Source organism: Oncorhynchus mykiss, chromosome 12, assembly GCF_057628025.1.
Source record: "Oncorhynchus mykiss isolate SJ-2025 chromosome 12, ASM5762802v1, whole genome shotgun sequence".
Taxonomy (NCBI): Eukaryota; Metazoa; Chordata; class Actinopteri; order Salmoniformes; family Salmonidae; genus Oncorhynchus; species Oncorhynchus mykiss.
Genome location: NC_143033.1, coordinates 23,155,357 through 23,178,779, shown reverse-complemented (window position 1 = coordinate 23,178,779; position 23,423 = coordinate 23,155,357). Strand labels below are relative to the sequence as shown.

Genomic DNA, 23,423 nt, shown 5'->3' with positions numbered 1-23,423 from the left:
TTGCATCAGTAGACACAGAGAGATAATCATTAATGATGGAGGTAAACAATGGTCCCAGGATCAAAACCTTGTTGCACATCCTTTTCAACCTCCCAGTAATTAGAGTTGTCTTTGGGAAAAAGTAAGCCTTTTTGATTGATCTGAAGGACAAAATTAGTCCCAACTGGATCAAATGCCTTGGTAAGATGAATGAATACCACTTAACTGGTCTGCTGGAGTTAATGGATTATTATTAGGGTTACGCTCCCCAGTTTCTGTGTTGTGGGTTTGTATGTGTGTGTAATTCAGGAAATGGTTTTCTGGAATCCTAAAGCCACAAACCCCATCGCTGATTGGAGCTCTGACCCCTCCCCCTCATCAGGGGAAACAGCTGTCTCGTCAATTAAGAATGCCTTCTCCAGCTTGATAAAAGCCAGTGTTCCTCCCTCAGGGAAGATAGCTTATTTTTTTATGTCCTGTGTTGGTTGTTGGTCAGTGAAAGTTTTGTTATTATTTTGTAGCCACTCCTTCAGAGGTTTATGTATGCCAAAAGGACTTAGTGTTTTTGGTTAATTGAAATTGTTCACGTAAATGATTCAGTTTCATTTGTTTCCAGGGGGGGGAAGAGGAACGCACCTTGGGAGTATTTAGGCAAGAGGCATACGGGCATACATAAACCATAGTATTTAATCTGTCTATGCACATTATGCAAGACCTGGGCGGACCACCCCATGTATTTTGGTTAGCGTGCCGGGTGGTGCTAAAGGTTAGGTAAGAAGTGGGAAGATAGGTAAGGTAGGAGAGGGGACTCCTTAATATTACTTTCTTTGCCTTGGTTCCGTCCAGCCCCCTTTCCCCATTTTACCGTGTTAAGGAATATTAATTTCCCTGTAAACGGTATTTTTCTCTGCCTCTGTCGTCCTTCCCAGCACCTACGATCACATACTTTTTCACTTCACTGGGAGTTGAGATGTAGCAGGTTGATGCGTTCCATCCTCCAAGAGGCGTACGTAACATTTATTATCAATATCTTAAATAGGTTATGGCAGTGGATTGACCAGACCTACATGGAAAAAGGTTGAATAATGTATTATACAATGAATATTAGTTGAATATTCTCATCTCTCTGAAATCAAAACAACATGTTAGCAGTTCAACCATATACCTGTGTGCACCAATGAGAATTATCCATTTCAATCCTTTTCTTTCTAGTATCACAAAATGCTAATGCCAGTGTATGTGTCACCCACCTGCACTGTGTGAAGCCTCAAAGCCTCTCTTCTGGACTGAGTTATCAGAGAAGAAGCGCATAAACATCTCGTTGCCGCTGGAGATGACTGGCGAGGGTTTCTTGATGCCACAGAAGCGTCCCAGACTAGGGGCCCGGCCATCCTGCCCATCGTAGATCTCCAGGTGGTCGTAGGCACACTCCAGGTGAGCCTCCATGTCGATCTCATTGAAAACCTTAAAAGTGAATGTAGATTCAGTGAGGTAGGTGGTGAGCTATTAACAACGGTAATAATCTACATGACCCATCTTCCACTAATGACTATGTACCGTTATAATGTAAATTGTAAGCATTACATAAGAGGTGTCTTTAAAACTATGCCAATCCCTACATATATTTACATTTCTACCTCAATTACCTTGTACTCCTGCACATCAACTCAGTACTGGTACCCTGTGTATATAGCCAAGTTATCGTTACTCATTGAGCATTTATTCCTCGTGTTATTATTTTTCTATTATTTCTCTCTCTGCATTGTTGGGAAGGGCCCGTAAGTAAGCATTTCACTGTTAGTCTACACCTGTTGTTTATGAAGCATGTGACAAATAAAATTTGACTTGGTTTGATCATGACACAGCAGTAAACATACGATTTTGATGCGGTGGCCTGGGGTGGTGGAGAGGGCCCAGGTACAGGCCTTCTTGCTGGGGTATTTGTCAGGCCAGTTGGGGCTGGTGATGGTGCCTAACACATTGCTCACCACATGATCACAGCCAGCTGAAAGATAAACATGGCTGATTCAATCAGTAATCTAAGAGGACATATCCTATCCCCAACTTTTTGATGTCATAATCCATGTAAAATAGGATGTCAATGGCTGTATGTAAATACTGGATGGATAAATATGGATAGGTACATGTATGAACAGAAATAGCTTTATGTAAATGTAGGATAAATCCATTAAAATAGGAGTTATTCTGTACCTTCCTTGCAGTCATGTTTATTGTCATGCAGCACAAAGCCACTACGACACTGACAACTGTAGCTCCCGAAAGTATTGACACACTCTTGTTGGCAGCCTCCGTTCTCCTTAGAGCACTCGTCCTTGTCTGCATGGGAACAGAACATTGTCAGAAATTGCTAAACCCACCTACAGTAAACCCTTTGACACTAGACTGTTCGAGCCATTGACCATATACTTTAAACATACTTTAAATGTATGTTTGATGCAAAAAAAAAAGTTTCAAGGCTTACCAGAGAAGAATTGGGCTTTGAAGCCTTTCTTTGACACTGTGTTGTCTGATTTGAACTCAATGCGCATGTTGTTGTATTGGGAGGTGACGGTTTCTGGTTTCTCAGTTCCACAAAACTTCCCATGAAGCCTGGAGTCAGCGGTCAGTCCACTCCTCACCTCCACATAATCATATTTACACACCTGAGGGAAGAAGAGACCACATAGGACATGTCAGACACACCTCAAGAGGATCTGGAGCAAGTACTATGGAATAACTCAAAGTAAACCACAGCACACACACACAGCTTACAGGACTAGACAATAATTTCCCTCATGAGCAGAGATCTTCATGGTCACCTTCACTGTGAAGTCATTGTAAATGCCCATTCCTGCCCACTCACAACATTTGTAAGCATTATAGGGTGTTCTCAGGCTATAATGCTTACATCGTTGCCCTCGGTCTCAAAGACATCAAACAGCAGGGTGATGTGGTAATGTGTGGGGGCCACCAGCTGCCAAACACAGTTCTTGTTGGGGGGGTATTCTTTGGGCCAGCCGGGGGTGTTGATGGAGCCATTAAGCTTGGTAATGAAGCCTCCACACGCAGCTGCTGGGGGGATACAGAGCTGACATTAGAGGTGGCCACGAGGCAACAACTCAAACCACCTAGGTTATAGTTTAGGGAAGGTGGAACTTGTTCACAGTTCAATAAAGTATGAAGCACGTGAATGTGACACAATGTCAAAATACTCCCCCCTATGTTTCAAACTGCAACATTAATTAAGCAAATAAAAAAGTCAGGTCATACCTATGTAGGTAGTCCTGTTATGAAATATGTACCAGGGTTTGAATCAAAGCTCTACAAAATGAAATAATCATCCACTAAGTACAGCAATTAAGAATAACCACATTTCGAGTGGCAGTAGGAAATAAAAAAGAAAGTGACAGGTTTATACCACACATGTCGTCTTAATGCAAAAGAGGGTAAAACACACCAACTAATGTAACCTCCCATATGGATAAGTAATATATGGCCAAACGTTTGGACACACCTACTCATTTAAGGGTTTTTCTTTTTTTTTTAAAACAAAAAAATTCTACATTGTACAACTATGAAATAACACATATGGAATCCTGTAGTAACCAAAATATATTTTAGATTCTTCAAAGGACAGTAGCCACTCTTTGCCTTGACCGCTTTGCACACTCTTGGCAGTTTCTCAACCAGCTTCACCTGGAATGCTTTTCCAGCAGTCTTGAAGAAGTTCCCACATATGCTGAGCACTTGTTGGCTGCTTTTCCTTCACTCTGCGGTCCAACTCATCCCAAACCATCTCAATTGGGTTGAGGTCGGGTGATTGGGGAGGCCAAGTCATCTGATGCAGCACCCCATCACTCTCCTTCTTGGTCAAATAGCCCTTACACAGCCTGGAGGTGTTGGGTCATTGTCCTGTTGAAAAACAAATGATAGTGGGACAAACCAGATGGGAAGGCGTATCGCTGCAGAATGCTGTGGTAGCCATGCTGGTTACGTGTGCAGCAATTCGACCATGAAGGCCTGATTCACGCAGTCTCCTCTGAACAGTTGATGTTGAGATGTGTCTGTTACTTGAACTCTGAAGTATTTATTTTGGCTGCAATATCTTAAGGTTGGTAACTCTAATGAACTTATCCTCTGCAGCAGAGGTAACTCTGGGTCTTCCTTTCCTGTGGCAGTCCTCATGAGAGCCAGTTTCATCATAACACTTGATAGTTTTTGCAACTGCACTTAAAGAAACTTTTAAAGTTCTTGAAATGTTCCAGATTGACTGACCTTCATGTCTTAAAGTAATGATGGACTGTCGTTTCTCTTTGCTTATTTGAGCTGTTCTTGCCATAATATGGACTAGGGCAATCTTCTGTAAACCACCCCTACCTTGTCAAAACATAACTGTTTGGCTCAATTGCATTAAGAAGGAAAGAAATTTCACAAATTAACATTTAAAAAGGCACACCTGTTAATTGAAATGCATTCCAGGTGACTACCTCAGGAAGCTGGATGAGAGAATGCCAAGAGTGTGCCGTCATCCTGGCAAAGGGTGGCTACTTTCAAGAATCTAAAATCTAAAATCTGTTGTTTAACGCGTGAGTTACAAATATCTCTAACAGTCGCCCAGCGTGTTTTTTTTTTATGCTTGTGATGTCAGAATGTACTCACCGTTCAAAAATGTGATTGTTACACGACAGGACAGTGAACCCGCGCTGCCCTCAAACCAAGGCACGTTGCCTGCTAATTATCTATAGGCTATGTTAAAACTAGTCAATTTCAAATTAATTTTTACTTTCAAACAACAGTTTGAATTGAGGTTTGTTCCACCTCCTCATTAATTCACAATTGAGGCTTTACTGAGCCGGGGACAAACTTCTCTCTTCAACAAGAGCCCAATCAATTCCCCAGTGTTTCCCCAGATCAAGTATGAAGACATTACGCATCTCTAGTCAGAACAGGCCTTGCACAAACGTTTTCCCCCAGCACATTATCTGGCTGGCACCCGAATTGCCTTCATTGTTTTCCTTACAAACTTTGGACATATATGCGTTCCTATCAAAGTAAGTGGCTTATTTTCTGTATATCGTGTTGTCGTTTCTATTGTAGCACACCATTTGTATGTATGGATCATATGTATGTATGTATGTGCTAATGCTAAGCTATTTGCTGGCTATGTGTGGCGCCATTTTGTTGACATCATACACTGCATTCTGGTTGTCACATAAGCGTCTGTCAGACCAAAGATGTTATAACAAGGGATAGTTCACTTGACTGACTTATGGTGCTTTCAAGACAATTGGGAACTAAAAAAACTACTAGCTTAAACCATGACATCAGTGATCTACAGGTCGGAAGGTCGGAGCTCTAGAAAGAGGCCCAAGTTCCCGAGTTGGAATCCAGAGAGACAATCCCAGTCGGAGCTTGTATTTTTCAAAGTTCCCAGCAGTGATGTTGGAAGTCAGAGATTTACGAGTTCCCAGTAGTTTTGAACACACCATCAGATTGTAATGTTGCCAGCTCAGACCCCCCTAAGGGGTTTATTTTTATTTAGCGTATAAACTTACCCTGTGTTTGCCCCCAATTTATTGATTGATCCCCCATGATAGTAATATTTCCTGCATCATATCCCCCCACAATACATTTCTACCCCCATGGATTTGAAAAAACACCCACAAATGAAATGAACCCCCCCACAAATCCCATTAAAATGGTTTCATCCCTGTTTAGCTTTTGTGATATGATTAGGCTAGGCAGTAGGCTTGTATTTGGTGTGATGATCTGTGAGGTGATAACATTTTACTTGTGTTGCGATTTGTCAAAAACAGTAAACGACTTGTCAAGTCATGTGCTCCGGTTCTTGTATACACTGTAACGAGTACATAGAATATTTGTAATATGCTGAAATGTGGCTAAACTAAATTCATATTTTTCAGACAATGGGCACAGCCATCTTTGATGTTGTTTATTTGCGTCTTATAGTGAATGGCATTCTGGGATTAGGGAGTTTTCACCAAGTCAAACATAAACAAACATGGCTGCCATCATAAAGAATATAGACGCTGTTAGCTTAGCTGACACGCATCTCCTTCCTAAACAATATTACATTTCTCCCTTCACCAGAGATGTGGTACATTGTAAACAAGTCTAGTGTTAGGTGTCTCACTTTAGTTTTTTTTTTTGTCAGTGCAACCTGTTATTTAGACTGGTTTATGTAATGAGTTTAGCTGTGGATGTGTTCCATGTGATGTTTGGATGATGACTTTCACATTTATCTTTTACAATAGCTGTGTTGCTACTGTTCCAATTACATATTTGTGATCGTATGCTGCAGGGACCACTCAACAATGATCACAAATACGAGATCATACAGGTCAAAGGGTTAACACTTTTTGGGTTACTACATGATTCCATATGTGTTATTTTATAGTTTTGATGTCTTCACTATTATTCTACCATCTAGAAAATAGTTTTTAAAGTTTTTAAAATGCACAAAAACCTATGAATGTTTATTTTCATACCCTATAATTTTGGCTGTCTATAGGGTTATGGAATCACATTGTATTTATAAAACATGGTTTACATGTTGTTGTAATCAATGGCTCTATGTGGTTGTAATCCACTTTTATTTTAGGCCCCTCCCCTCAACAACACTAGAAGATGCCTGTGACAACTAACCATTTCAACTAACCATTTCTGTATTTTGTTTTAGAAAAACTGTATCACCGAACACCAAGCTAACTGCACTAACCCTAGCCTGTCAAGCCTATAGGGTTGCTATTAAGTTAGTGGCTAACGTTAGCTGGTTCATGGCTGTGGTAGAGTCTATGTATGTGTCATTTGTAGCATTGTACAGATAAGACACGAGTCATTATATTCTGACCTAACTCAAATTTAAATATCTGGCTGCGTCATTATGTCTTTGGATAATTATTTATGACACAGTGAACTATTTGAAGAATTCTAGGTGGCAAAGCTAAAAGGGGAGAAGATCGGGAGAAAAAAGACAGATTGGATCCTGAAAAAGAGACCGCAATAATTGGTAAGTAGGTTTTTGTTAATTGATTGCAAATGAGCATTTGACAGTGTGCTGGTATTGTCATGATATTTTAAAAAATATATACGACTCATAGCATGCTAACTTCAGAAACATAACAATTGTATTAATGAGTTCATCTGACTCTGATAAGTAGAAAAACAACCGAAATCTCAATCTCTCAGTATTCCATTAAAAATGAATATCCCATAACAGGGTTGGGGTTAGTTTCACATGAATGAATTGAAGATGTTAAAGGGATAGTTCACTTGTTTACACCTTATAGTGAGATGGCTAACAAAAAACATATGTGGGAGATGGGGGAAATTAGACAAAGTTCAATATTCATGCCCAAAATCCCCTCAAGTTAATATTGGCTATTTAAATCACTCTGAACCATGGATTACATTTTCACCTGGCCCATGGGCTACTTTCAGGGCAAGGAACCATCTGACTGGCTATAAGGTGTAAAAAAAAAGTTAGTTATCCCTAATTAATTTACAAATGAATCATTGCAAATACGGCATTAATGGTCAATGATTTGTTATTAAACTGAATCTTACTGAAGGTTCAGTTTTAGGATCACTATTGTTTTCACTATATATTTGACCTCTTGGGGGATGTCATTTCAAAACATGATGTTAACTTTCACTGCTATGCTAATGACACACAACTGTACATTTCAATGAAACATGGTGAAGCCCCAAAATTGCCCTCGCTGGAAGCCTGTGTTTCAAACATAAGGAAGTGGATGGCTGCAAACTTCCTACTTTTAAACTCGGACAAAACAGAGATGTTTGCTCTAGGTCCCAAGAAACAAAGAGATCTTCTGTTGGATCTGATGATTAATCCTGATGGTTGTACAATCTCAAATAAAACTGTGAAGGACCTCGGCGTTACTCTGGACCCTAATCTCTCTTTTGACGAACATATCAAGACTGTTTAAAGGACAGCTTTTTTCCATTTATGTAACATTGCAAAATCAGAAATGTTCTTTCCAAAAATGATGCAGAAAAATGAATCCATGCTTTTGTTACTTCTAGGTTAGACTACTGCAATGCTCTACTTTCCGGCTACCCGGATAAAGCACTAAAACTTCAGTTAGTGCTAAATATAGCTACCAGAATCCTGACTAGAACCAAAAAAAATTGATCATATTATTCCAGTGCTAGCCTCCCTACACTGGCTTCCTGTTAAGGCAAGGGCTGATTTCAAGGTTTTACTGCTAACCTACACCACATTACATGGGCTTCCTCCTATCTATCTTTCTGATTTGATCCTGCCGAACATACAGTGGGGCAAAAAAGTATTTAGTCAGCCACCAATTGTGCAAGTTCTCCCACTTAAAAATATGAGAGGCCTGTAATTTATCATAGGTACACTTCAACTATGACAGACAAAATGAGAAAAATAATCCAGAAAATCACATTGTAGGATTTTTAATGAATTTATTTACAAATTATGGTGGAAAATAAGTATTTGGTCACCTACAAACAAGCAAGATTTCTGGCTCTCACAGACCTGTAATTTATTCTTTAAGAGGCTCCTCTGTCCTCCACTCGTTACCTGTATTAATGGCACCTGTTTGAACTTATCAGTATAAAAGACACCTGTCCACAACCTCAAACAGTCACACTCCAAACTCCACTATGGACAAGACCAAAGAGTTATCAAAGTAGACTTGCACCAGGCTGGGAAAACTGAATCTGCAATAGGTAAGCAGCTTGGTTTGAAGAAATCAACTGTAGGAGCAATTATTAGGAAATGGAAGACATACAAGACCACTGATAATCTCCCTCGATCTGGGGCTCCACGCAAAATCTCACCCCGTGAGGTCAAAATGATCACAAGACCAGTGAGCAAAAATCCCAGAACCACACGGGGGGACCTAGTGAATGACCTGCAGAGAGCTGGGACCAAAGTAACAAAGCCTACCACCAGTAACACACTACGCTGCCAGGGACTCAAATCCTGCAGTGCCAGACGTGTCCCCCTGCTTAAGCCAGTACATGTCCAGGCCCGTCTGAAGTTTGCTAGAGAGCATTTGGATGACCCAGAAGAAGATTGGGAGAATGTCATATGGTCAGATGGAACGAAAATATAACTTTTTGGTAGAAACTCAACTCGTCGTGTTTGGAGGACAAAGAATGCTGAGTTGCATCCAAAGAACACCATACCTACAGTGAAGCACGGGGGTGGAAACATCATGCTTTGGGGCTGTTTTTCTGCAAAGGGACCAGGACAACTGATCCGTGTAAAGGAAAGAATGAATGGGGCCATGTATCGTGAGATTTTGAGTGAAAGCCTCCTATCAGCAAGGACATTGAAGATGAAACGTGGCTGGGTCTTTCAGCATGACAATGATCCCAAACACACCGCCCGGACAACGAAGGAGTGGCTTCGTAAGAAGCATTTCAAGGTCCTGGAGTGGCCTAGCCAGTCTCCAGATTTCAACCCCATAGAAAATATTTGGAGGGAGTTGAAAGTCTGTGTTGCCCAGCAACAGCCCCAAAACATTACTGCTCTAGAGGAGATCTGCATGGAGGAATGGGCCAAAATACCAGCAACAGTGTGTGAAAACCTTGTGAAGACTTACAGAAAACGTTTGACCTCTGTCATTGCCAACAAAGGGTATATAACAAAGTATTGAGAAACTTTTGTGATTGACCAAATACTTATTTTCCACCATCATTTGCAAATAAATTCATAAGAAATCCTACAATGTGATTTTCTGGATTTTCTTCCCTCATTTTGTCTGTCATAGTTGAAGTGTACCTATGATGAAAATTACAGGCCTCTCTCATCTTTTTAAGTGGGAGAACTTGCACAATTGATGGCTGACTAAATACTTTTTTGCCCCACTGTACCTACAGGTACGCTACGGTCACAAGACGCAGGCCTCCTAAATGTCCCTAGAATTTCTAAGCAAACAGCTGGAGGCATTGTTTTCTCCTATAGAGCTCCATTTTTATGGAATGGTCTGCCTACCCATGTGAGAGACGTAGACTCGATCTTAACCTTTATTGAAGACTCATCTCTTCAGTAGGTCCTATGATTGAGTGTAGTCTGGCCCAGGAGTGTGAAGATGAACGGAAAGGCACTGGAGCAACGAACCGCCCTTGCTGTCTCTGCCTGGCCGGTTCCCCTCTATCCACCGGGATTCTCTGCCTCTAACCCTATTACAGGGGCTGAGTCACTGGCTTACTGGTGCTCTTTCATGCTGACCCTAGGAGGGGTGCGTCACTTGAGTGGGTTGAGTCACTGACGTGGTCTTCCTGTCTGGGTTGCCCACCCACTGGGTTGTGCCGTGGCAGAGATCTTTGTGGTCTATACTCGGCCTTGTCGCAGGATGGTAAGTTGGTGGTTGAAGATATCCCTCTAGTGGTGTGGGGGCTGTGCTTTGGCAAAGTGGGTGGGGTTATATCCTGCCTGTTTGGCCCTGTCCGGGGGTATCATTGGATGGGGCCACAGTGTCTCCTGACCCCTCCGGTCTCAGCCTCCAGTATTTATGCTGCAATAGTTTAGGTCGGGGGGCTAGGGTCAGTCTGTTATATCTGGAGTATTTCTCCTGTCTTATCCGGTGTCCTGTGTGAATTTAAGTATGCTCTCTCTAATTCTCTCTTTCTTTCTCTCTCTCGGAGGACCTGAGCCCTAGGACCATGCCTCAGGACCACCTGGCATGACGACTCCTCGCTGTCCCCTGCATTGCTTGCTGTTTGGGGTTTTAGGCTGGGTTGCTGTACAGCACTTTGATATATCAGCTGATGTAAGAAGGGCTATATAAATAAATTTGATTTGAAAATTTGATTTGAATCTGATATGCTTTTCACCTAGTTTTTGTCCTTTAAAATGTTTCATTTATTTCATTCTATGACCCCAAACCCAACACCTAACTGTTCTGTGCTCTTTATCTTCTATTTGTGCAACAAAGGGACAAATGTGAACCCCAGTCTGAGGTCCTGAGCAGGTTTCATCAATGATCTCTGCACTTTGCTCCGTTTATCTTTGCCTCAATCGTGACTAGTCTCCCAGTTCTTGCCACTGAAAAAAATCCCCACAGCATGATGCTGACACCACCATGCTTCACCGTAAGGATTGTGCCAGGTTTCCTCCAGACGTGACGCTTGGCATTCAGACCAAAGAGTTCAATCTTGGTTTCATCAGACCAGAGAATCTTGTTTCTCATGCTGTGAGACTCTTTGGGTAACTTTTGGCAAACTCTGAGTATGCCTTTTACTGAGGAGGGGCTACCATCTGGCCACTACCATAAAGGCCTGATTGGTGGAATGCTGTAGAGATGGTTATCCTTCAAGAAGGTTATCCCATCTCCAGAGGAACTCTAGAACTTTGTCAGAGTGACCAAGGGTTCTTGGTCACCTCCCTGACCAAGGCCCTTCTCCCCCGATTGCTCAGTTTGGCCAGGAGGCCAGCTCTAGGATGAGTCTTGGTGGTTCCAAACTTCTTCCATTTAAGAATGATGGAGGCCCCTGTATTCTTGGGGACCTTCAATGCTGCAGACATTTTTTGGTACCCTTCCCCAGATATGTGCCTCGGCACTCTATGGACAATTCCTTCGACCTCATGGCTTGGTTTTTGGTCTGACATCTTATATAGACAGGTGTGTGCCTTTCCAGATCATGTCCAATCAATTGAATTTACCACAGGTGGACTCCAATCAAGTTGTAGAAACATCAAGGATGATCAATGGAAACGGGATGCACCTGAGCTCAATTTCAAGTCTCATAGCAAAGGGTCTGAATACTTATGTAAATAAGGTATGTTTTTTTTTTTTTGTAACACATTTGCAAAAAATTATAAAAACCTGTTTTCACTTTGTCATTATTGGGTATTGTGTGTAGATTGCTGATGAAAATGTTTAACTTAAACCATTTTAGAATAAGGCTGTAATGTAACAATGTAATAAAAATGTAGCCTACAGAGGATGAAGATGTACAGTACTAAGCACTATTCTGCATACAATGGGCACAATTTCTCCATCCTCCAACCATGACTTATGCTCCACAGTAAGCATCTGGCACATTGATGTCCAAGTGATAAATAATATCAACATTTAGTTAGAAGACAGGGACTGATGAGTGCTTTTCAGCTACACTAGTGTCAATATTGGGATATTTCTCTCCTGAGAAGCTCATTAATCAATTATGACAATAGCAAAGATGATTATTTTGTGATGTGAGACTGTGGATTGAGTTGTCTATTACCTTGAGACTGTCCAGTGAGTGGGATGATGAAGTTGTGATTCGTTCTACATTGGTGTTTTTAGGAGATGGATAAGTAATAACCCCCTGCACTCACCCTCACAGCTGCGTCTGTCTGAGGCGAGCTCAAAGCCAGGGTCACAGGCACATCGGTAGCTGCCCAGGGTATTCACACAGCGCTGCTCACAACGCCCATTATCAGGCTTACAACACTCGTCCATCTCTACCACCCACAGACGCCGTTGTGATATGCAATTAAGAAGAAGAAAGGAACCATCAGTTCTACTGCACATTGTATAACTACTTCCACTTCCCCCCCTTTGTATGTTCATCAAAGTCGACCTCTTCCAAGTAGACATCGTCGTAATATGCCACGATGAAAGAAGAACGAGAACATTTAGCAAAGCATTCTAGGAAACCATCAATTCTACATCCTTCCCTTTGTATTTTCAGTCCACAGAAATAAAGAGTTCAACATATACTCCATCTCACCCAGAGGTCATGGCATCCCAAAATATTACCCGATCCTGTGTCATCATAAACACTAATCACAGATGGACACTATTCTTGGCATCTGACCTTTGAAAAAGGTGGCAGCAAATCCTGCCTTGTTCACTGATCCATCAGACACAAATTTCATCCAAAGCTGGTTGGAGCTGGTCTTGATGTCGTCTGGTTTGTCATGGCCACAGAAGCGGCCCAGCAGTGGACTGCTCTCTGAGTTCCCATCTCTCACTTCCAGGTAGTCATAAGCACAGCTGTCATGCCTCTCAATCTATGGTAGACATAAGGCAAGGAAGATTGGGGAGGATGTTGACACAGGATGCCCAACTGTCCTACAAATTCACATCTCTGCTATGTCGGTTTTAAATATGATTATTTTGACTATTATTTTGACAGTATCCTCCTGTAAGTGATAAAGAAGAAGTCTCCATCCAGCACGTCCTACATCTCAGTGCCTGGACTATACGATTGGCAGTAAGAGGATGTGCTGGATGGGCTGCTGTCATCCCAAATTGAATGCCGATTATTCATCCTGCTCAGTAGTGTCTGGGTGTCTCGTACAGGATTGAGTGAAAATTACATTCCACTTCCCTTTCCGTCTCACAGTCTTTACCTCAAATGACTGGAAGGAGAGGCCCACATGGAAATCCTGTGCTACTGTGATCTTCCACACGCACACTTTGTTGGGTCGGTAGTCGTCAGGGTAGTTGGGTGACTGGATCTGGCCATTGTCCCTGTTCACCTCTCCCCCACAGATGGCTGGTGAGAGAGGGAAGCAGAAGGAGGGGGGTATAACTTCCATGAATTCTTCCAACAACAATATCAACTTCACCCTTTTCCCCTTCTTTTGAGATCAAGAGAATATAGTGATAAGCAATAGTTTCTGTGCATAGAGCTTACGTAATTTGAATGTTTCAGAAAACGAAGGCTTTTTTCAGACACTAAAAAAGGGAAAATAATCTTGCTCGATATCTATCTATATATATAGTACCAGTCAAAGCTTGGAAACACCTACTCATTCAAGGGTATTTTTTTTACTATGTTCTACATTGTAGAGTAATAGTGAAGGCATCAAAACTATGAAATAACACATATGGAGTCATGTAGTAACCAAAACAGTGTTAAATAAATCAGAATATAATTTAGATTTTAGATTCTACAAAGTAGAATTTGCCTTGACAGCGTTGCACACTATTGGCATTCTCTCAACCAGATTCACCTGGAATGCTTTACCAACAGTCTTGAAGGAGTTCCCACATATGCTGAGCACTTGTTGGCTGATTTTTCTTCACTTTGCAGTCCAACTCTTTCCAAACCATCTCATTTGGGTTGAGATCGGGTGATAGTGGAGGCCAGATCATCTGATGCCGCACTCCATCACTCTCCATCTTGGTCAAATAGCCCTTACACAGCCTGTAGTTGTGTTTTGGGTCATTCTCCTGTTGAAAAACAAATAATAGTCTCACTAAGCTCAAACCAGATGGGAAGGCGTATCGCTGCAGAATGCTGTGGTAGCCATGCTGGTTAAGTGTGCCTTGATTTCTAAATAAATCACTGACAGTGTCACTTGCAAAGCACACCCACACCATCACACCTCCTCCTCCATGCTTAAAGGTGGGAACCAAACATGCAGAGATCATCTGTTCACCCACTCTTCGTCTCACAAAGAGAACAAAAAAATCGAACATTTGGACATATCGGACCAAAGGACAGATTTCCACCAATCTTATGTCCATTGCTTGTGTTTCTTGGCCCAAGAAAAGCTCTTCTTATTATTGGTGTCCTTTAGTATTGGTTTCTTTGCAGCAATTCAACCATGAAGCCCTGATTCACACAGTCTTCTCTCACCAGTTGATGTTGAGATGTGTCTGTTACTTGAACTCTGTGAAGTATTTATTTGGGCTGCAATTTCTGAGGCTGGTAACTCTAATGAATTTATCCTCTGCAGCAGAGGTAACTCTGAGTCTTCCTTTCCTGTTTGCGGTCCTCATGAGAGCCAGTTTCATCATAGCGCTTGATGGTTTTTGCAACTGCACTTGAAGAAACTTTCAAAGTTCTTGCAATGTTCCACATTGACTGACCTTCATGTCTTAAAGTAATGATGGACTGTCGTTTCTCTTTGCTTATTTGAGCTGTTCTTGCCATAATGTGGACTTGGTCTTTTACCAAATAGAGCTATATTCTGTATACAGTGATTCCTCCTTTAAAAGTTGTGTCATACTGCAGCACACCTTGCGGGCTGCTGCAGCAGTCTGTGGCAAGTTATTTAATTGTCAGCCATTTTTCTGTTAATGCGATTTAGTGCTAGTTTGACCACCAGAGGGCATCTTGGAGAAGCATTTGATAGTCTTCCATATTGGCATTACCAGAGAATGTAAAACCTTTTTTGGAATAACATTGTATATGGGATTGATTTTAAGAAATTTGGCTTAGTTCATTTGATTAATATTATGATGTTTCTATTCCGAGAAAAACAAAAAACAAAACTCTCAGGGTTTCCATTGGAATGGAAAATATGGAGCTGAACAATGTGAAGGTCAAGAGTAGGCTACAGCATAAGAGGATTAGAGGATTCTACATTTGCCTTCATTAGACAACTTTGTTCCAATATTTTTATATAATATATTTTTTTTATTTTTTTACATTTGGATAATAAAGCATTTAAGGCATTTTGAAGATATAATCCACCTGCATTTGTTTATTAGGCAACTGTGCAGTCTGACAAGTAAACATAGCCTACAATACATAATGTAATACACATGGGCCATGTCTGGCCATGTCTGTATTAGAGAATGAGGGCACGCAGGAGACTGGGATTCAATTCCCCGATGGGGAGGAAGGAGTAGGCTGTCCTTGTAAAAAATAATTTGTTCTTAACTGATATCATATGTGTTATTTCATAGTTGTGATGTCTTCACTATTATTCTACAATGTAGAAAATAGTAAAAAATAAAGAAAAACCCTGGAATGAGTAGGTGTGTCAACTTTTGACTGGTACTTCCTTAATTAATTTGATTAGTATTATGGTGTTTCTATTCCCAAGAAAAACAAAAAACCCTCTAGGTTTCCGTTAGGATGGATCGGAAAATATGGTGCTGTACAACATAATGGTCAGTAGTACAGTGCTGAGCTATTTAGCTAAAGAATCACTGTGTCGTGCGGGCAGGGCACGCGGAGGACCGGGGTTCAATTCCCCGATGGGGAGGAAGGAGTAGGCTGTCCTTTGTTCTTAACTGGCTTGACTAATTAAATAAAGGTTACACTAAGAGCATAACATCTCTTTAATTTTCTAATTTCAGTCTAACCATTACCCAAACGGAGATTAAGTGAAAATAAAAATCTCATTGATTTATCAAGACCAGTCCCCATGCTTGTCTCAGAGCAGTGCGAAACGGTGCTAAAATATGTGTAGGCTTTTGCTTCAAATCCTATTGCTTCTAACTTCAATATGCTCTTTAAATAAATAAGACCTACACCACTTTTAACAGCACATTACTCAACACTAATGAGACTCATTTAGCCTATGGTAGGTCTACAGTATATCTAAAAAAAAAAATTGCATTTTAAGGATTGGAGGATTCTGAATATCTAAGGGGCTTTTATATAATACAAAATTAATTTATAATAATAACATTCGCTTTGTTTAAAAAGTAATTATATTTTGGAGATTTCGTTTTCATTTAACCTAGAGTGAGTGAGAAAAAGGCCATTCTTGAACATGGGGTGAGACATTCTCACCAATTTGTAAATAAAGCCAGTTTGTTATTTAGAAAGGTTTCCCCGGAAATAAATCAAACTTGATTATTTAGCAGACATCACTTGCTTATATTTAGTCAACACATATATCTTAAGAATATCATTGAACATTTTAGTTTCTCCAAGCTTGTCTCAGAGCAGCGCAAAACGATGCTGACATAGACGTCCACAGCGGGAAGGCTATATATACCGATATTTATAGATTATTTTGTTTTCAAAAACGATAGTGAGTATTGTAATCTGAATTAGTCAAAATAATGTTTATAAAAGGCCAAAATATAGCCCTGCTAATAGCCATATTGTCACTGTACAACGTGACCGTGTGTTTGAAATAGTATTTTCCAGTAAGAAACCATTTGTTTACCTTCATTAGACAACGTTGTTCCAATATTTCTGTAATTCAGTGATATTTATTCCCATAGTAATTTGTTATGGATCCATAACTAAATAAACATCTGCATTTTGAAAGTATTTTTATCATTATTTTATTAACAAAAGCACAAAGATGATGAAGAAATACATTACTGTATAGTACAGTGCCTTGCGAAAGTATTCGGCCCCCTTGAACTTTGCGACCTTTTGCCACATTTCAGGCTTCAAACAAAGATATAAAACTGTATTTTTTTGTGATGAATCAACAACAAGTCGGACACATTCATGAAGTGGAACGACATTTATTGGATATTTCAAACTTTTTTAACAAATCAAAACTGAAAAACTGGGCGTGCAAAATTATTCAGCCCCTTTACTTTCAGTGCAGCAAACTCTCTCCAGAAGTTCAGTGAGGATCTCTGAATGATCCAATGTTGACCTAAATGACTAATGATGATAAATACAATCCACCTGTGTGTAATCAAGTCTCCGTATAAATGCACCTGCACTGTGATAGTCTCAGAGGTCCGTTAAAAGCGCAGAGAGCATCATGAAGAACAAGGAACACACCAGGCAGGTCCGAGATACTGTTGTGAAGAAGTTTAAAGCCGGATTTGGATACAAAAAGATTTCCCAAGCTTTAAACATCCCAAGGAGCACTGTGCAAGCGATAATATTGAAATGGAAGGAGTATCAGACCACTGCAAATCTACCAAGACCTGGCCGTCCCTCTAAACTTTCAGCTCATACAAGGAGAAGACTGATCAGAGATGCAGCCAAGAGGCCCATGATCACTCTGGATGAACTGCAGAGATCTACAGCTGAGGTGGGAGACTCTGTCCATAGGACAACAATCAGTCGTATATTGCACAAATCTGGCCTTTATTGAAGAGTGGCAAGAAGAAAGCCATTTCTTAAAGATATCCATAAAAAGTGTCGTTTAAAGTTTGCCACAAGCCACCTGGGAGACACACCAAACATGTGGAAGAAGGTGCTCTGGTCAGATGAAACCAAAATTGAACTTTTTGGCAACAATGCAAAACGTTATGTTTGGCGTAAAAGCAACACAGCTGAACACACCATCCCCACTGTCAAACATGGTGGTGGCAGCATCATGGTTTGGGCCTGCTTTTCTTCAGCAGGGACAGGGAAGATGGTTAAAATTGATGGGAAGATGGATGGAGCCAAATACAGGACCATTCTGGAAGAAAACCTGATGGAGTCTGCAAAAGACCTGAGACTAGGACGGAGATTTGTCTTCCAACAAGACAATGACCCAAAACATAAAGCAAAATCTACAATGGAATGGTTCAAAAATAAACATATCCAGGTGTTAGAATGGCCAAGTCAAAGTCCAGACCTGAATCCAAACGAGAATCTGTGGAAAGAACTGAAAACTGCTGTTCACAAATGCTCTCCATCCAACATCACTGAGCTTGAGCTGTTTTGCAAGGAGGAATGGGAAAAAATGTCAGTCTCTCGATGTGCAAAACTGATAGAGACATACACCAAGCGACTTACAGCTGTAATCGCAGCAAAAGGTGGCGCTACAAAGTATTAACTTAAGGGGGCTGAATAATTTTGCACGCCCAGTTTTTCAGTTTTTGATTTGTTAAAAAAGTTTGAAATATCCAATAAATGTCGTTCCACTTCATGAATGTGTCCCACTTGTTGTTGATTCATCACAAAAAAATACAGTTTTATATCTTTATGTTTGAAGCCTGAAATGTGTCAAAAGGTCGCAAAGTTCAAGGGGGGCGAATACTTTCGCAAGGCACTGTATATGCCTTTACATTTGGATAATAAAGCATATTGCATATAAGCATATTGAAGATATAAGCCACCTGCATTTGTTTATTAGGCTACTGTGCAGTCTGACAAGTAAACATAGCCTACATTACATACTGTAGTAAACATGGGAAAGTGCCTAATTCCTAATTCATAAGGGAGAGTAGGCCATGTCCAGACTTTCTCGTGACCTCAAGTACTCATTCCTCTGACAAACAAAGAACTTTGAGTCATGCAGGCCCAGGCATGGATCAAGCAAGCCGAGTCCCAAGCATCCGCTCAAACTCCATGTGTTGGGGGCAATTTCTTGCCAGGGATGAGGCCCATATTAGATTTTTTTATGGTAAGTTTGGCTATTTACAAAGCAAAAGGTACATAAAATATTGTAGCCTCCACCTCACAGACTGTTATGTGTTCCACAATAATTCACTCTTGCCTCCTTTTTCAGGTATCATGGCTCGAGATTTCTTTGAGGAAGAAATCATCAAGAGATATGCTGGACCCTAAATCAGAGAGGTTTTTCTCGAACCACATCGTTTCTTTCAAGGTAGGATTATAGCAATATTTTGTTACGTTTAGGCCTATTTACATGTATATTTCTATTATTGTACCTAATGTTGACTGTTAGGCTGAATGTATTTTTTTCTTCTCCAAATGCAGACGGCATAAACTGGGTCAAGACGTCAGCAGACCTTTATGTAGTAAAATAAAGGTTAAATAAAAAAGGAATAAATAAAAGACCTACAACACCTACGGTAGGCCCACAGTATATCTAAAAATATTTTTTTCAGCTCTACATGTAGGTCTCCTGATTTAAACCCGATCAAACTTGTTTGGCATCAACTGAACACATGTCGGCTCGGCAGAGTTATGGATGATAACTCTGCCAAGCCGACAAGCAAAGATGAACTAGTCAAGGCCATCAAGATGTTTTTGCAAGAGAAATTGACGATACAACAATAAAATGTAGTTTAAATAAACACCTGCATTTGAATGTATTTTTTCTCGTTATTTTATTAACGAAAGCATAAAGATGTTGATGAAGAAATACTGTACTGCTGTTTTAAGATAGAAATGTAACACTTTAGAGTACTTAAGCATCCAATACATTGCAAGTTGAGGGATTTTCACTACAATAGCCGGGCTATTAAAAAGTATATTGTTCTGCTAATAGGAAACATTTGTATGATGGGCTACACCTGCTACAATACTACAGTAGACTTGTGGAAGACAAGTGTTTGACAACCTGTTTTCAAAATGCCTCCAGTTGTCCATCACTACTGTAAATAAAAACACAGCATCTTGTTTACATTCTTTATTGTAACCACAATGTCACAAATCATTTATATCTACCTTTCCAATAACTTTGAGTTCGGGATTTACAAATGTGAGCTTTTCATTAACAGTTACATTGTTTTAGTTCGAACGTGCAGACTTTTTTTCTTTAAATGATTGTTTTATGTAGGATGCTACATTTTTGACCAGTTGCAATAGTAAGTAGGCCTAATAAAAAACTCCTTCTTCTATTAGGCTCTTCAGCCTCATAACTGGCTGAGGTAGGCTAAGTTATTTTATATAGGTCTTGGCTCCAAAGAACTAGACTCCAAATAAGCCCTCTTGTTGTTTGTAAAGTCAAATTAAAATGAAGATTATTGTTGAAATGAATTGCTCGACTGATGTAGGTTTTCTCCATCTGTTGGTGTGCAACACTTGCATAACAAGTTACACGGAACCCAAACCGGCTGCTTGCGTGCGCCATCGTGCGCTATCGTGCATAAATGTATTTTGTCCCCCTACACCAAACGCGATCACGACACGCAGGTTAAAACATCAAAACAAACTCTAAACCAATTGCATTAATTTGGGGACAGGTCGAAAAGTATTAAACATGTAAGGCAATTTAGCTAGTTAGCTTGCACTTGCTAGCTAATTTGTCCTATTTAGCTAGCTTGCTGCTGCTAATTTGTCCTGGGATATAAACATTGAGTTGTTATTTTACCTGACATGCACAAGGTCCTCTACTCCCACAATTAATCCACACATAAAACGGCCAACCAAATAGTTTCTAGTCATCTCTCCTCCTTCAAGGCTTTATCATCATTGAACTTTTATGGTGATCGCATCTACACTTTCATAGTATTACCACGACAACCGGCAAAACAATTTGTCTTTCAATCACCCACGTGGATATAACCAATTAGGAGATGGCACGTGGGTTTCTGCTTCTATAAACCAATGAGGAGATGGGAGAGGCAGGACTTCCAGCACGATCTGCGTCCAAAATAGAAAGGAGTTCTATTTTAGCCCTTGGCATCGCAGACGCTCGTTGGCACAACAATTGAATAACATGGATTTTTACAATTATTTTGCAATGCTCGCGCAAGCGACGTGTCCGGTCGGGTCAGCATGTTAGCTATATTTTCAGCACCAGCCAATGTTCACCTGCTATTGATTGTGCTGTGGTTGCCGCCGGTTGTTTTTAAATTTTATTTAACTAGGCAAGTCAGGTAAGAACAAATTCTTATTTACAATCACGGCCTACCCCAGTTTACCCTGGGCCAATTGTACAATGCCCTATGGCACTCCCAATCACGGTCGGATGTGATGCAGCCTTTATTCGAACCAGGGACTGTAGTAATGCCTCTTGCACTGAGATGCAGTGCCTTAGACCGCTGCGCCACTCGGGAGCCATGACCAATATATACAGTCGTGGCCAAAGGTTTTGAGAATTACACAAATATTAATTTTCACAGAGTCTGCTGCCTCAGTTTGTATGATGGCAATTTGCATATACTCCAGAGTGTTATGAAGAGTGATCAGATGAATTGCAAAGTCCCTCTTTGCCATGCAAATTAACTGAATCCCCCAAAAAACATTTCCACTGCATTTCAGCCCCGCCACAAAAGGACCAGCTGACATCATGTCAGTGATTCTCTCGTTAACACAGGTGTGAGTGTTGACGAGGACATTGCTGGAGATCACTCTGTCATGCTGATTGAGTTCAAATAACAGACTGGAAGCTTCAAAAGGAGGGTGATGCTTGGAATCATTGTTCTTCCTCTGTCAACCACGGTTGCCTACAAGGAAACACGTGCCATCATCATTGCTTTGCACAAAAAGGGCCTCACAGGCAAGGATATTGCTGCCAGTAAGATTGCACCTAAATCAACCATTTATCAGATCATCAAGAACTTCAAGGAGAGCAGTTCAATTGTTGTGAAGAAGGCTTCAGGGCACCCAAGAAAGTCCAGAAAGCGCCAGGATCGTCTCCTAATGTTGATTCAGCTGCGGTATCGGGGCACCACCATTACAGAGCTTGCTCAGGAATGGCAGCAGGCAGGTGTGAGTGCATCTGCGTGCACAGTGAGGCAAATACTTTTGGAGGATGGCCTGGTGTCAAGAAGGGCAGCAAAGAAGCCACTCTCCGGGAAAAACATCAGGGACAGACTGGTATTCTGCAAAAGGTACAGGGATTGGACTGCTGAGGACTGGAGTAAAGTCATTTTCTCTGATGAATCCCCTTTCCGATTGTTTTGGGCATCCGAAAAAAGCTTGTCCGGAGAAGACAAGGTGAGCGCTACCATCAGTCCTGTGTCCTGCCAACAGTAAAGCATCCTGAGACCATTCATGTGTGGGTTTGCTTCTCAGCCAAGGGAGTGGGCTCAATCACAATTTTGCCTAAGAACACAGCCATGAATAAAGAATGGTACCAACATATCCTCCGAGAGCAACTTGTCCCAACCATCCAAGAACAGTTTGGTGATGAACAATGCCTTTTCCAGCATGATAGAGCACCTCGCCATAAGGCAAAAGTGATAACTAAGTGGCTCGGGGAACAAAACATCGATATTTTGGGTCCATGGCCAGGAAACTCCCCAGACCTTAATCCCATTGAGAACTTGTGGTCAATCTTTGAGAGGCGGGTGGACAAACAAAAACCCACAAATTCTGACTAACTCCAAGCATTGATTATGCAAGATTGGACTGCCATCAGTCAGGATGTGTCCCAGAAGTTAATTGACAGCATGCCAGGGCGGATTGCAGAGGTCTTGAAAAAGAAGGGTCAACACTGCAAATATTGACTCTTTGCATCAACTTCATGTAATGGTCATGTAATTGTCAATAAATGCCTTTGACACTTATGGAATGCTTGTAATTATACTTCACTATTCCATAGTAACATCTGACAAAAATATCTAAAGACGCAAACTTTGTTGAAATTAAAAAGTATCTATATCCACAGTAAAACGAGTCCTATATCGACATAACCTGAAAGGCCTATCAGCAAAGAAGAAGCCACTGTTCCAAAACAGTCAGAAAAAAAACAGACTACAGTTTGCAACTACACATGGGGACAAAGAAAGAAAGTACTTTTTGGAGAAATATCCTCTGGTCTGATGAAACAAAAATAGAACTGTTTGGCAATAATGACCCTCGTTATGGAGGAAACATTGGGAAGCCTGCAAGCTGAAGAACACCATCCCAACCGTGAAGCACGGGGGTGGCAGCATCATGTTGTGGGGGTGCTTTGCTGCAGGAGGGACTGGTGCACTTCGCAAAATAGATGGCATCATGATGTAGGAAAATTATGTGGATATATTGAAGCAACATCTCAAGTCATCAGTCAGGAAGTTAAAGCTTGGTCGCAAATGGGTCTTCCAAATGGACAATGACCCCAAGCATACTTCCAAAGTTGTGGCAAAATGGCTTAAGGACAACAAAGTCAAGGTATTGGAGTGGCCATCACAAAGCCCTGACCTCAATCCTATAGAAAATGTGTG

General features: G+C 40.9%; 1 protein-coding gene and 1 long non-coding RNA gene across 6 annotated transcripts in view; one reads left to right on the top strand and one right to left on the bottom strand.

Moving 5' to 3' along the window:
- The window catches only part of LOC110537216 (bone morphogenetic protein 1), a 52,009-nt gene that overhangs the window by 2,363 nt on the left and 26,223 nt on the right, over nucleotides 1-23,423 (bottom strand). For 2 of the 4 annotated variants that reach the window (XM_021623085.3, XM_021623088.3), the window contains 8 exons: nucleotides 13,340-13,485; nucleotides 12,802-12,997; nucleotides 12,320-12,445; nucleotides 2,888-3,051; nucleotides 2,462-2,642; nucleotides 2,191-2,316; nucleotides 1,857-1,984; nucleotides 1,230-1,443 (listed from right to left, as the gene is read on the bottom strand). In XM_021623085.3, coding sequence (XP_021478760.2) covers nucleotides 1,230-1,443; nucleotides 1,857-1,984; nucleotides 2,191-2,316; nucleotides 2,462-2,642; nucleotides 2,888-3,051; nucleotides 12,320-12,445; nucleotides 12,802-12,997; nucleotides 13,340-13,485 — 1,281 coding nt within the window. The remainder of the gene's footprint in view (nucleotides 1-1,229; nucleotides 1,444-1,856; nucleotides 1,985-2,190; nucleotides 2,317-2,461; nucleotides 2,643-2,887; nucleotides 3,052-12,319; nucleotides 12,446-12,801; nucleotides 12,998-13,339; nucleotides 13,486-23,423) is intronic. The other 2 variants (XM_021623087.3, XM_090192030.1) reach the window with 2 other exon arrangements.
- On the top strand, nucleotides 1,245-11,841 carry LOC118937646 (uncharacterized). 2 transcript variants are annotated; one of them, XR_016484941.1, is made up of 4 exons: nucleotides 1,277-1,413; nucleotides 6,927-7,009; nucleotides 10,645-10,769; nucleotides 10,935-11,841. It is a non-coding gene; the product is annotated as an uncharacterized LOC118937646 (long non-coding RNA). The 2 variants fall into 2 exon arrangements; XR_016484940.1 differs by lacking the exons at nucleotides 10,645-10,769; nucleotides 10,935-11,841 and adding an exon at nucleotides 10,234-10,366 and having other exon boundaries at nucleotides 1,245-1,413.